The 14,348-nt window shown below is 39.5% G+C and overlaps 2 protein-coding genes across 2 annotated transcripts in view; one reads left to right on the forward strand and one right to left on the reverse strand.

Annotated features, from left to right (window-relative positions):
- Positions 1–294: 294 nt before the first annotated feature.
- On the reverse strand, positions 295–7,924 carry GNG5 (G protein subunit gamma 5). The gene is made up of 3 exons (XM_036854287.1): positions 7,709–7,924; positions 4,000–4,144; positions 295–509 (listed from the first exon to the last, which is right to left on the reverse strand). Exons 1-2 carry the CDS (start codon positions 7,787–7,789, stop codon positions 4,019–4,021), a joined length of 207 nt encoding a protein of 68 aa, XP_036710182.1. The 5' UTR covers positions 7,790–7,924; the 3' UTR covers positions 295–509; positions 4,000–4,018.
- An 83-nt stretch (positions 7,925–8,007) lies between these two features.
- The window catches only part of SPATA1 (spermatogenesis associated 1), a 52,438-nt gene continuing 46,097 nt past the window's right edge, over positions 8,008–14,348 (forward strand). The window contains exon 1 of the mRNA XM_036854247.1: positions 8,008–8,149. The gene's annotated coding sequence lies outside the window, so the exon portion shown is untranslated. The remainder of the gene's footprint in view (positions 8,150–14,348) is intronic.

Consider the following 14,348-nt stretch of genomic DNA (forward strand, 5'->3'; position numbering starts at 1 on the left):
CCCCACAAAGTAGTTCATTAGAAAACAAAGTTAACCCTGTAAATAACTCATGAATAGAAACTAGTATTATTAGCAGCCTCCTCCTGACCTTAAAAGAATAAATCTGCAACTTACCTTTAATTCTCTAGCAGTCTTGCAAATGTATGGCATAAAGTTATGTGAGATGAGTTGCTGGAACAAACACTAAAAATTTTAACCCCTTAAAGATGATGGGAAAATTGTCATTTTCTTCTTAGGTGTTCAAAACAAATTAATATTGTACATAGTATATTTAATACCAATAATTAATCCAAAAACTTTTATACTAAGTATTTTATTATATGCTGCCACCAGTGTATATAAAATAATTACCCTTGTGAAACAGAAATTCATGAATATTCAGAGAGGTAGACTGACAAAAGTAGAAGTTTATATAGTATGGCACGTGTTATAGAGACAGGCTTTTGTACAGGCTTCAGATTTAGCTTTCCTTTGAATATTCACCGGTTTATGAAAAGTGGTTTAAAAACCTGAAATGAAAAAAAAAAAGTGAATTAGGGTAAAGTATCATAAGAACAATAGCTTTTTTTCTGAATAGCAGTACATCTTACATTACATTTAAGGCATTCATCTGAATGTCAGCTTATAAAATGCTTTCAGTTAAACTAAGCCTGTTTTTAAAAAAGAAAAAAAAAAAACAGACATCACAGGGTTTCTAGGGAAAAAAATGAGAAACAGGATAGAAAATGCCTGTGGTGTAAAATGTAACTTTCTCTTAACCACTCTCAAGTATATATAACTTATGATTTATAACCACTCTGAAGTATATATAACTTAGGGTTTAGAAATAAACAGACTTAAAGTTTGACTTGCCAATATCATTGCCAAAATACACTCTGGATCCTAATTTTAAAAAAGGTTAATATAAGACTCTCTGAAGTTGAGGAAAATCTGAACACCTCTAGGAAATGAGCAATAGTATCGAGGAGAGCAAGATGCAATCCCTTCTATTTACCCACATAAACCTATATACAAAGAGAAATGTGTACATGGATATTGACTATAGTAATGGTTTAACAGCAGAGAACTGGAAGTAGCCTAAATGCAACTCAATAAGGCAATGGATAAATAAACTAAGGTTCATACACATGGCAGAATACTATACAGCAATTAAAATGACTAAACAATCTATGGATTAACACAAATCTAAAAAGTAATGCAGTAATAGTTCCTTAAAAATAATAGCTATGTTTTAAAACTATAAAACAATAAATATATATAAAAAGTAAAAACAGGGGCATAACAACTTCAGGATAAGTCATCTATCTATATGGAAAGGTAGGAAAAGTATCTTTTTATTTCTTGAAAGTTGGGAATTCCCTGGCAGTCCAGTGGTTAGGACTTGGCACGTTCACTGCCAAGGGCCAGGGTTCAATTCCTGATCTGGGAACTAAGATCCCACAAGCCACACAGTGCAACCAAAAAAAAAAAAAAGGTAAACCATTTAATTCAGGACAGTGGACACCTGGTTTTTTATACTTATTTAAAAATTTCTGTTACTTCATTACAAAAATGTTCAAGAAGCATAAACAAAATCAGTGGTGAAAAAACAATGTTTAGCCTCAGTTAATCAGTGCAAATTACAAAAATGAGATAGGCAGAAGAAAGTAGCAAAGAATCTGAGATCTGTTTGGCAAGGGCTCAGCAAAAAAGTATTCTTAAGCTCCAGGTGGAATAGCAAAGTTTAATTTGGCAGTTTTCAAGGTTATTACATTTTAAATGTCATTCCTTATTGTTACTTACGGGAATTTATCTTAAAGAAATGGGTAAAGTATATGTATGGGTACCAAGATCTTTGCCTCAGTGTATCCTCAAATTTGGAAACCTCAATATTTGATGAAGTATAATTTAAGTTATAGTACAACCACAGAAAATCTCATTTACAAGGACTATTAAATGAGAGCACCAAATCCTAACCTCTAGACCACCAGGGAACTTACAAAGACTATTAAATGAAATAAGAAAATTCAAGTGTAGAAAAAAACTGTGCATACTATGATCACTATTTTTCAATGATTGTTTTTTCTCTTAAAAGGAAGTATCTGTTAACAGTGGTTATTTCTAGGTATGTGGATCATGGTAACTTCTATTTTAATACCTTGTACTATCTCTTGCTAAATTATCTATGCTTTTAAAAAAATTATATAAATATATATTTTTTTAAAAGCTATGAGTATAAAGACTTAAATACAGACTCTTTGCATCCATGCCACTCAGTGTGCCTAGGACAACCAACATCAGCATAACATCCCAGACCTACTTTCAAGTTTGAGAAGAAATGCTTTTACATCCAAATATTCTTTTCCTAGCCAAAAGTGTTTCAAATCATAATATCCACAAAGCTAAGGGTTTATTATACTGCCAGAATTAACAGCCATTATTTTACTTTGAAATCTGGATTCTTATCCCAACCATATTTTAACCTTGAGCAACTCATTAAACACTTGTCTGCAGACTCCTATGAAGTGAAACTATTAACAGCCAATTAAGAAGCCAGGCTTAACAGTATTTTAAATGAAAATAAACACTTTGTGAAGAGAATACAAGAGGAACCGTAAAAATATGAAATTTCCCAAAACTGCCATGAAGAATTAATACTGCCAGGAGCAAACGACTTTTAACCTGTTAAATATGAAGGTGCTAGACTGGTAAAAAGAATTACTTCCCTTAATCTCAAAGGCGGGGTTTTTTTTTTTTTTTCCTGTGTTTCGAAAATCTTAACCAATTCAACCAATCATTGTATTTACTGGAAACATGTTGTACTTACACAAACTTCCTGGACACTCCCAAGTCTACAAAGTTTAATTAGGGAGGGCACAACTATGTAACATGGTATTTTAGGAAGCAGCTTCCTGCACTTTGAGGAGTCAGAATGTCTGTAGATGGTGTGTGCCATACACAGTCTTTTTTTTTTGAAGCACTATTTAAGTTTGCTTCTCGTAGGTCAATATGAATAAATGCTCTGACAAAAGTCCTATGGATTTGTGAAGGTAGTACCCTTGGATTACATTTTCAATTATGCACATCATGTTTTCTTCTCACATCTCTTTTGGATTAACATATGTTTTTGCATACACTGACATGTGTTCTGTAAGTTACAGGTTAACATATAAAAGTATGCTTTAAACCAGCCCAAAATTTAGTTTCTTAATCCTCTGAAAACCAATCCACTGTTTGCCACCATGAACATATACACTTCATTTCTCTCATTTTATCTTTACCTAACAACAATAAAATTAAAACCTGTTGTTCCCCAGTCCAAATGCCAACACCATGTTAGCTTATTCGGCTATCTCTTCAGTTTCTCTTGCATTCACAACTCCCAATTATTTTCTATGCTGTTCTATTAGATCATCATTAATCCAAATCAGTTGATAGTATTTCAAAAGCCACCACCGTGAACACTGCAGATTTTTTTTTAATGTCTAAATTTTTTTTTTTTAATAATGTGCTGTTATTTACTGATTTAGCCTCTTTTGTTTGTTTTTTGGCCGCACAGCATGTGGGATCTTAGTTTCCAGACCAGGGATCAAACCCGTGCCCCCTGCGTTGGAAGCACAGAGTCTTAACCACTGGACTGGCCAGGGCAGTCCAGTGTCTAAATATTTGCTAGATACACAAAAATAAAACTAAACTAGTATTTGGGGACACCAGAATACACCATTAGACCAAAGCTATAAAAGGTAACATGACTTGTCACAGCAGTGAAATTTTCTAGTAACTCCTATATCCTCTTTATGGTTATTAAATCCTCTACTTAACCCTCTATGGTAAAATAGAAACAACTAGTCTTTCTATGACTACTAAATCAGCAAATTTCATCAATCCTTACAAAACAAAGAGTGCCAAACAAAAGTGTATGGGATGATTTTGCTCAACTTATAAGTGCTGCAAAGAAAGAGACTTGACGAGTTATCCCTACTATGTGGGGCTTTGTTGTTTTAATTTAAGGAAACTTACCTTGCAAAGATTCATTTTACTACAAAAAGGAACAGACTTTCTGAGGTCTGAAGGGATTTGTACTTGAAGATACTCCAGTCAGCAGGGGGTCATGTTGAGCATTCTGCAGACAGAATTGTTTCAAATCTGCAGCTGCCTGGGAAACCTGTATATAACAAAGGGTGGGGGATGTGGGTGGGAGGTGGTGACAATGTTTTAATGAAGTTTTTCTCAAATCTTCAAAAATACCTGCCAATAAACACTTCTCTTAACTCAAAAAAGATATATACTAATTGAAGCTCAACAGTCATATACTGAGCTTTTATACTTAAAACACTGCATGTAAATAAGTACGAACAGTACAATTCTGTTTGTTTGTAAAGCATAGCACATCCTGCTAGTTTATTAATAAATAGGTTGTTCTAGTGTAACCTTGAGGGTACTCAACATCTTGTCTTTTATTAAAAGCAGTACACAGGATATTATAGTTAAAAAGTGTTAAAATGCTAGTAAACTATCACTCTGTCTTGAAAGCAGTATGGGAAATGGGAAAATGCTACTCCGAGTGAACATCATATTCAAAATCTGAACCATTCAGTTTATTGTTTTGGTGTATGTTCCATCAGCTGTCTAATGTTACAAAACTGGACAGTGACAGTTTCTGCTCAGTGTCATGTGACTGAAAGGCTGATTAGCAAACTTCAGTTTATTTTAACAACTTTACCAAGCAGCCTGCCTTTAAGAAACTGTATGCCTTAAATGTGATTTAATAATTTTCATATATGTATGCAAAGCCATTTAAACAGGACTTAAGGAACTTCTGTGGCTTCATAGTTAAAATAACTTTATATCATTTATCACTTAAACATCTAATATTTGTATATATTCTGGTAAGGTGTGATACAGGACACCAAAACAATAAACTGAATAGTTCAGATATATAACATGAATGACTAAAGGATGCCTCAAATACATACAATATCCTAACTCTTGAATTGAGGTTTAAGAAGATGGAGAAGATAATCATTTATTGTTTTAACTTCCCGTAAGGAGGGTGAGAACAGGTGTCCAGTCTGGCTGGGTAATATTTAGCCTTTGAAAGGGAGCTTAGGGCATCACAAATGCTCTCTGCAAAGAATTTCTGCACATGACAGGTGTACCCCAGACATTAACCTGATAAAAGGATCCATCTTCATGAGATGAATCTAAACTCTTCTTGGAATCTATTTATATGTTTGGCTTATATACCAATCCAGGGTAATGAGTTCCATAAATTTATTTAGCAACTGTGTGAGTAAACAGTTTATAAATACCTGGTACCAAGTACTATAACAAATGGGTACCCTGCTCCCCTAAAAGGTGTAGCTACAGTGGGGGAATGGTGGTATAATTTTTCACTGTCTTATAACATGGTTTCATTCATTCACATTAACCAGCAGTAAAGAATGTGTTAATTATCTGCCTAAAGTGTAGGTAGGCTCCAGCTTAACTCCCTTTCACAAACTTCTCGTCACCTCTATGTGCCAAATATAATTTTAGGCACTGAGAATATGTAAGAACAGCCAAATCCCTGCTGTTATGGAGCTAACAGTTCAGATGAAAAGAGACAAGGTGCTCTGCAGAAGAAAGAGTGGTTTTTTAGATCAGGACCTAAGAGAAAGTGTCTTTGAGGAGGTGACATTTAAATTGAGATCTCAGTAACAAGAGATCCAGCCAAGTGACCATCAGTGAGAAAATGATCAGTGAGAATTCCAATCAGTGGGGAAAATGGACACAAAGGCTTAAAACTCTAACAAGCTTCTAGCCCCTATGGCACTGTAATAATCACCATCCAGGAGGCTGAAACCCTATAATCCTGGCATAATAATCAGCGCCCTCTTTCACTCTCAAAAGTGCCCTGGGGTAAGTGTATGGTTACCCAACAGTGGGAGAGTCTGTCAAGCATTTGTGATAATTTCTATCAACTACTCACATAAAGGTTTTAAAAGTAAAGCTGTGGTAATTCGAAAGTAAAATATCACTACAAAACCATCTAGCATAGAGTCATGGGTAAAACAGAAGCACAAAATGAAATCGAACTAACCACATTTTGCAACATGTCTAATGAAAAGCTCATTTAAAGTCCCAAGGTGTGATGCCTCCACTCCTTGCTACACACAGCCCTGGCATCAGACAAATTGAGATTTCTAAAACCAAATCACTTGTGGTGCCTTTAATGATTCCGACCAAAACCCTCCTAAGAATAGGAGGAAGGCATCATGCTGGGGAGTTACTGGAGGGGCTAGAGTTTTTATGGTAAAGCCCTCAGAGTACTTGAGCCTGAGGACTTCAACTCATTTTCTTTGCAGATTAGGGCTAAATACCCCTACTTAACACTTTTCTGTTTTTAACCAGCATTCTTCCCCTCCCCCCAATCTATGATAAAGACACGCCTGAATGATAAGATAGTGATTTCAAAGTTTAACCCAGTCAAGACTAACCATAAATCACTGGGATGAGGTAAGAATCTGGAGATTAGAGAAATGGATTCGAGACTGCAATGGAGTTTACAACACTTAAAAGGACAGAAAGAGAGGAGAATCCCACCCCAAGACTGATGGGAATTTCCCTTCCCTCCCGAGATGACCACAACTGAGTAAACTAGGTCCCTGACATTTCTACTTAAGGAAATGGGTAAATAGGAGACCATCTTACTCCACAAAACATTTCAGGGGGAAGTAAAAACTAGCCTAATGAGTACAGAATCAAATCATCTTGGAAACTGGCTTTTTCTTTCAACAGAGTGCATGCTTTATACTCTTCTCTGTTTCTTTTTTAATTACAAGTGTCACACGTAAACTGACCTGCACCAGAAAGAAGCCAGTCCACGCAGGATTTAAGAAATCAGGAAACTCGAAATAGCACTAGAACGTCAGGTTGTCATATCACCACACACAAAAGGCTTTTTCCCCAAAGTAAATACCCCAGGACAAGATCAATGCTAACTAGATGCCAAAATAAATAACACTGGTCCACCCTAATTACTTTTTCGGGTACGCGCGGACCAGTAGATATACCCAAAGTCACAACACAGCAAACGGTGCCAAACAGATACGAAATGCACGCTTTGTACGAAGTTGTACAGGGCACCAGTGGTAACCTTAGACATTGCGAACTTTTCCAAAACAGGCTTCTTTAACCTACAATTAAAGTTACGCAAGAATTCGTTTTCAAGTGTGTGTTCGGTGAATGAGAGGAGCTGGAAGTAAGACTCTACTACTAAAGAGAGTGGATTTGGGAAAGTTCTGAAATGCAAAGAAAAAATACTTCTGAATCAAAAGTCGGATAAAACCCCGTCGGGTGACAAAAAACAGAGGAGCTGGTCGAGAGGGCCGGGAAGGGTGCGGACTGCGCGCGGAGGAGCAGCTGTTGGCGAGCACAGCCGCGGAGTCACTACGGAGGGAGGGAGACGGGGAGGAGGACCGGAATGCGGAAAGCCGCTGTTCAAACCAGGGCCAGCCCGCCTTGGAAAGTCTTGGGGCGGAAGGGCGCACTAACCGGCCCCCCAAACCACAGCGCCGACCTGCGCCGCTACTTTTCTAAAGCTGGCCGCCGAGCTCGCCGCCGCCGCCGCCGAGAGCGCGTCCTCCCTAGGGGTGGCGAGAGCCGAACGCAAGCCTCGCTCGCCGCGCCAGCTCGCCTGCCGGATCCCCCCCCGCCCCCTCCCCCTCCGCCGCCCGCCCCCGCTCACCTTCACGCGGTTGAGCCCGGCCTCCAGCCGGAGCTGTTGAACCACTTTCTTCATAGCGGCGACGCTGGAGGAACCAGACATGGCGCACGCGAGAGCTGGGCAGATCGGCAATCCGTCGATGGATCGGTGGTGGGTCCGCAGGGCCAGACGGCGGGACTGCGGGGCGGCGGGGCGGCGGAGCGGGAGGCGGGGCTCGGAACTTTGTCTCTAAGTTTCCGGTTCTTTGCCCCGTGGCTCCACCCGCGGCGCGCATGCGCGCCCTCCTCCGCCTTCTGTTTTAGCTCCTCACCCATGCGGGAGCCCGAGCCTCAGGGGGGTGAGGGGAGAGCTGGGAGCGAGAAGGGGCGGAGCGGACGGTGGGCGCGGCAGCGGCGGGATGCTAACGCGACCAGACACCCATCCTCTCCGCTCTCCCTCTCCGGAAAGGCCGATTTGAGAGAGGTAAGGAAAGAGCTTGTCGTTATCCTCCAAGACCCGAGGGGACCGGTGAGAGAAGTCAGATATTGAGGGACTTTGTAAAAGGCCTGGTGGCGGGACGACGAGGCGGTTCCTGTTTTCCTGACGGAGTTGGCGGCAGAGGTTGAGGGCAGGGAAGGGGAGAGCCTTACCGAGGCGTAGGAGCTAGAAATACGGGCGTGAGTCACTGGCACCCTGTCCCCTTAGAGACGCATCCCTAAGTGACCCGAGTTTGTCCAACGGGCGGCCCATCCGCAGCCCGCTTCCCCATCGTCGGACCCCAATAGGAGTAGGTGTAAGGTTAGGGACCTCAACAGCAAGAAAATTTTGACTCTTCTCTCTAGTGCTTAGCTATAAACATGAATCACCTATGTATCTCCTCAGCTGGCATCTCACTACTGGTTCAATCAGTCATTCTCTCTAGTCTTGATCTCTTTTTCTATTGTGGTTTACAAATAATTACAGCTTTCTCATAACATGGGCTTGCTTCATGGATATGATACTGCTTCATGACTTCCCTTTATACATTCATTTTGCTTCAGTATCTACGAACTACATACTTGAATCTTGAGATCTTCTCCCAATTCTAATTCCTAGGGGCTCGTCTTTTCATGCCAGGCCACTTTGTCTCTGGCCAGCCAGGATTTGGTCTTTAGTACTGATCCAGTCAGTAATGACAAAGGGAATTGTAGCTCAAAACACGGCTTGTTTGCTGTTCCTTTAGAAGGAATAGTATAGGGGGGCAGTTTAACTTAAGATAATAGTAAAGCAGGTCTTGATTGCTCTATCTTGAGTTTGCTTAATTAAAAATTTGTTCTGAGTTAGAATATCAAGTTTTTAATGCATCCAGAAAAATTGAAAGTTGTAGTCTCCCAATTGGCATACTAGTTAATGAATGCCAGTATGCTGTGTTTAATATAGATTATTACCATTAATTCTTATCTAATAAAGAAGTTGAGTTGTGCTTTGTTAGGTTCATAATTGAGACTAATAGTAGTACAATGTCAGAAAGAGCCTTTGGATAGATACAGAAATAGAAATATATTAATGTTTCCTTAAAGCACTAATGTATTTAAAATAGCGTTTGAGATGGTTAAAATGACAAATCACATTTTGTTTTAATTGTTGTAAAAAATTTATATAGGAAGTAATATGTGGAAATAATTTGATTTGAAAGATTGTGTGTCCCAGAATATAATCTTTTAATTTTGATACCATTAGAACAATTAGTGGAGTCTGATAGGATTTCATAGAGATGTAATCAGTACTAGATCACAGGAATTTTAAGTTCTGTCAGATTTAAATCACCATCTTAACATAAAGCAATGCTTTGGAATCTTTTTCTTTTTTTTTTTTAAGAGAAAGAAGGTTTATTCAGGGAGATACACACTCCGTAGACAGTGTGGGCCATCTCAGAAGGTGAAAGGCACCAGGGTAAGGGGGTTGTCAGTTTTTATAGGGGTGGGTAATTTCGTAGGCTAATGAGTGGGAGGAGTATTCTAGCTGTTTGGGGGGAGGGGTGAGGATTTCCAGGAATTGGGCCATGGCCCACTTTCTGACCTTTATGGTCAGCCTAGGAACTGTCATGGCACCTGTGGGTGTGTCATTGAGCTTGCTGATCTGTTACAGTGGAAGTCAACTCATCCACCATCTTGGACCTATTTGGTTCTAATGAGTTTATGTCGTGTCCTCCAGCTATGTCATTCTTTTAAAGGTTGTGCCCTGCCCCCTTCCTGTCTCATTCCCCGCTCAGAGATTTTACTCCCATAATCTTATGGGAAGCAGAGGGGTGATGGTCTGTCTTCTGTAGCTGCTTCAGGGCTGAGTAGGGGCGTCAACCCTGCCTGTCAGGGAGTGAAAATCTCTGGATGCCTGATCTAGAGATCCCAGGGGCAGGACAGCTTCTTGTTTTGAGTTGGTATGGGCTGGAATCCTTGCATAGTCATCTTATGTGGGACTGTTGTAACTGCTTCTGTAGCCTTCCTATGAATCTTCTTTTTTTTTTGAATTTTTGAATTTTATTTTATTTATTTTTTTATACAGCAGGTTCTTATTAGTCATCCATTTTATACACATCAGTGTATACATGTCAACCCCAATCTCCCAATTCATCACACCACCACTACCACCCCCCGCCGCTTTTCCCCCTTGGTGTCCATACGTTTGTCCTCTACTTCTGTGTCTCAATTTCTGCCCTGCAAACCGGTTCATCTGTACCATTTTTCTAGGTTCCACATATACGTGTTAATATACGGTATTTGTTTTTCTCCTTCTGACTTACTTCACTCTGTATGACAGTCTCTAGATTCATCCACGTCTCTACAAATGACCCAGTCTTCTTGAAGAGGAAGTACTTTTGTAACAGCATCAGAGTACAATGATAACTATCTATAAATGACAAGACTTAAAAGGCATGGTTAAACATCTTATTACAGTGTAATCCATAAAGAAGTGACAGACAACATTTTAAGATGACAACTAGAACTATAGCATAATACCAGGACATATCCAAATTCCAGAAACTATATAATTTTTAGAATGTCTATGTTAATAACATTCATCTATACAGTATATCTTAAGTAGGTTAATCGCTCGTGTGAAAATGCTCTCTATGTAATTTAACATACCAAATAATACTGGTTTAATATTTCTCTCTGAGATGCCTCAGGGGCCCTCCAAAGCATCCCAAAGTTAGCTGAAAGTCAAAAGAACTTTGATTAAAATTTGATATTTGGGGGCTTCCCTGGTAGCGCAGTGGTTGAGAATCTGCCTGCCAATGCAGGGGACACAGGTTCGAGCCCTGGTCTGGGAAGATCCCACATGCCGCGGAGCAACTAGGCCCGTGAGCCACAACTACTGAGCCTGCGCGTCTGGAGCCTGTGCTCTGCAACAAGAGAGGCCGCGATAATGAGAGGCCCGTGCACCGTGATGAAGAGTGGCCCCCACTTGCCGCAACTAGAGAAAGCCCTCACACAGAAACGAAGACCCAACACAGCCATAAATAAAATAAATAAATAAATAAAACCCAAAGTTTAAAAAAAAAAAAATTTGATATTTGGGAAGTTTCTCAAAAAGTTTCAACACTTAATCAAATAAGGTCATTGGTCACTGTGAGACAATACTTATTTGTTAACCAAAGTTACAAGAGATCTCAAAAGCAAACACAGATCACTTAAAAGCAAAGAAACTCACACAATATGTTATCAGAAACGGCATTCCAGGGACTTCCCTGGTGGCACAGTGGTTAAGAATCTGTTTGCCAATGCAGGGGACACGAGTTTGAGCCCTGGTCCAGGAAGATCCCACATGCCGTGGAGCAACTAAGCTCATGCACCACAACTACTACTGAGCCTGCGCTCTAGAGCCCGCGAGCCACAACTACTGAGTCCACACACCGCAACTACTAAAGCCCATGCGCCCAGAGCCCGTGCTCCGCAATAAGAGAAGCCACCACAATGAGAAGCCCGTGCACCGCAACAAAGACTAGCCCCCACTCGCTGCAACTAGAGAAAGCCCGCGTGCAGCAAGGAAGACCCAATGCAGCCAAAACTAAATACATAAAATAAATAAATTTATAAGAAAAAACAGTATTCCAAGAAAACCTTGTTCTCGGGACTTCCCTGGTGGCTCAGTTGTTGAGAATCCGCCTGCCAACGCAGGGGACATGGGTCCAATTCCCTGGTCTGGGAAGATCCCACATGCCGCGGAGCATCTAGGCCACAACTACTGAGCCCGTGTGCCTAGAGTCCATGCTCCGCAGCAAGAGAAGCCCGTGCACCACAACAAAAAGTAGCCCCGGCTCAATGCAACTAGAGAAAGCCCACGTGCAGCAATGAAGACCCAATGCAACCCCAAATAAATAAATAAATAAATAATTTTTTTAAAAAAAAGGAAAAGAAAACCTTGTTTTTTTAACAGAAAGAGAAACCAAATCCAAGTCTTACCTTAGCTTACTCCCAACAAAATCCATTTACCCACCTAAATTCAATCCAATCTTAGAAAATCCTGATCATGCATAACTCTTCAGTATTTTTTCATCCTCACACCTTCTTTTACTGAAGACACATATCTAACTTTGCTTAAAAATTTTTCCACATTGGGTTACTTTTCTTACTGACAAATTTGCAATAGATATAATAAAGTCTAGTAAACCTAAGTACAACAGAAATATTGTACAATATTATACTTAACATTGATGATTCTAAAGACATGTCTATATTAATCAAGCCAACAAGCTTAAGCCACCTTCAATACCAGATATCAGTTTAGTACTGAATATTTTCCAATACTACTGGGGCTAATCTTTGTTGCAATGCACGGGCTTCTCATCGCGGTGGCTTTTCTTGTTGCAGAGCATGGGCTCTAGGCACGCAGGCTTCAGTACTTGCGGCACGTGGGCTCAGTAGTTGTGGCTCGTGGGCTCTAGAGCGCAGGCTCAGTAGTTGCGGCGCACAGGCTTAGTTGCTCCTCTGCATGTGGTATCTTCCCAGACCAGGGCTCAAACTCGTGTCCCCTGCATTGGCAGATGGATTCATAACCACTGCGCCACCAGGTGAAATTCATTCTGGCCAGATTATTTTCTATTTCTGAGTATATAAGCGCTAATTTCCTTTAAGTCAGTGAAATAGAGCTCTTTTACTAATTACTTTTCGGCAATACCATACATCTACGACACACATAGATACATACAAACACACAAACAAACACAGAGGCCTCATTGTTCCCATTCCAGAATTTCAGCCATGAGCCAGGTACAGCAATGTAAAACCCATCAGTCTGCAAAAGAGGTTGGATTAAAATTGGGTTTCTGGCCGATGTAACAAATCAAGCTCACTTGTCTAGATGGCTAAACCCTTGTTAATAATATTTATGGAAAAGATGCTTAAGATTTTTATTTGTCCTTGACAAGTTCCAATTTACCCCCTTTTTCAAAATCTGCATTTTAAAAAGATGGCAGAGATAAGGGTTCCTGGAGAAAACCAGGTAGGATATTTGCATCTCAAAGGCACAGGCAAGTTCCTCCTAGTATGACTCTGTTTCTCCTTTAACACTTACAAGTCTCTTAAGATAAATAGGGAAGCTTTTGGAAGTGATAAAAGGATTGGTGGGCTTTGGATTATTTTTGGAGCCAAACCTCTGATCCTGTAGAGACCAGATTTGTAAAACAAGGGCAGTTTGGGGTTTTTTTTTCTTTTTTTAAATAATTGGGTGGCTACCTCAATGATACTGAAGGACCGATATACCTTTTAACCTATGTTGGAATGTTTTACTTTCCTCATTTAGCTTAGGGGAGAACGCCTCCCCCAAAATTTCTAGCAGGTACGGTTAGCTTAGACCAGTGGCTTCCCATTTTGTTATGCTATTTACAACACTTTTGGGGATCCTCCCTGGGTTTAAGAAATTTTTTAATTATAGCCCTCAGTCAGGCCTTTGATCTGAGGAGGCTTGCCTACAGCCTCATGTGATCTCATTTTTAAAGGTAGCCAGACAATTTTCTTTTTTTTCTCCGTTCCATTCCTATCCTGCAGGCACCCTCAGCTTGAATTTTAAGTTTTGTCAGATTTAAATCACTATCTTAATATAAAACAAAGCTTTGGAATCTTGAAAAAACTTCTCTACTATTGGTATTATAGTATATCCCTAAGGATTGTCCCACTTTGATAATTCTTTTTTAGAGTAGTAATTCTGCTACCTTATTTTTTAACTTTTATTATATATTTATATACTTTGAATTTTATTGTGTATTCTTGTAAACTGTCATACATTTTCTGAGGAAAAACACAAGAAATAATACACAAACATAGGTACACAAACCTGATATACTTAAAGACTGATATTTTCATCTGGAACAATTGTTCACATTTATTATTATTGAAGTATCCAAGGCCAGGAAGAAATGCAAAGGATAAAACAATTTTCATCATTCTACAGCCATTTGTATAAGTTTAGTCTTTCTACTTCCAAAAGTATATTTCTACTTTGTGTAAAATACTATATATATTTAACCTTAATTTTTGACCAAGAGAAAATGAATTGTTTAGAATAGTAAAAAATGTTCTAGTCACAAGTCTATTATAATTTACCACTTTACTTAGTTGTATGGGATATATGTTCATTTCATTGCAGTTACCAGCCCTACTTACTAGTAGTATATCTTTTTGAATTATGATGATAAGATTGTATA

This window comes from Balaenoptera musculus, chromosome 1 (assembly GCF_009873245.2).
Source record: "Balaenoptera musculus isolate JJ_BM4_2016_0621 chromosome 1, mBalMus1.pri.v3, whole genome shotgun sequence".
Lineage (NCBI taxonomy): Eukaryota > Metazoa > Chordata > Mammalia > Artiodactyla > Balaenopteridae > Balaenoptera > Balaenoptera musculus.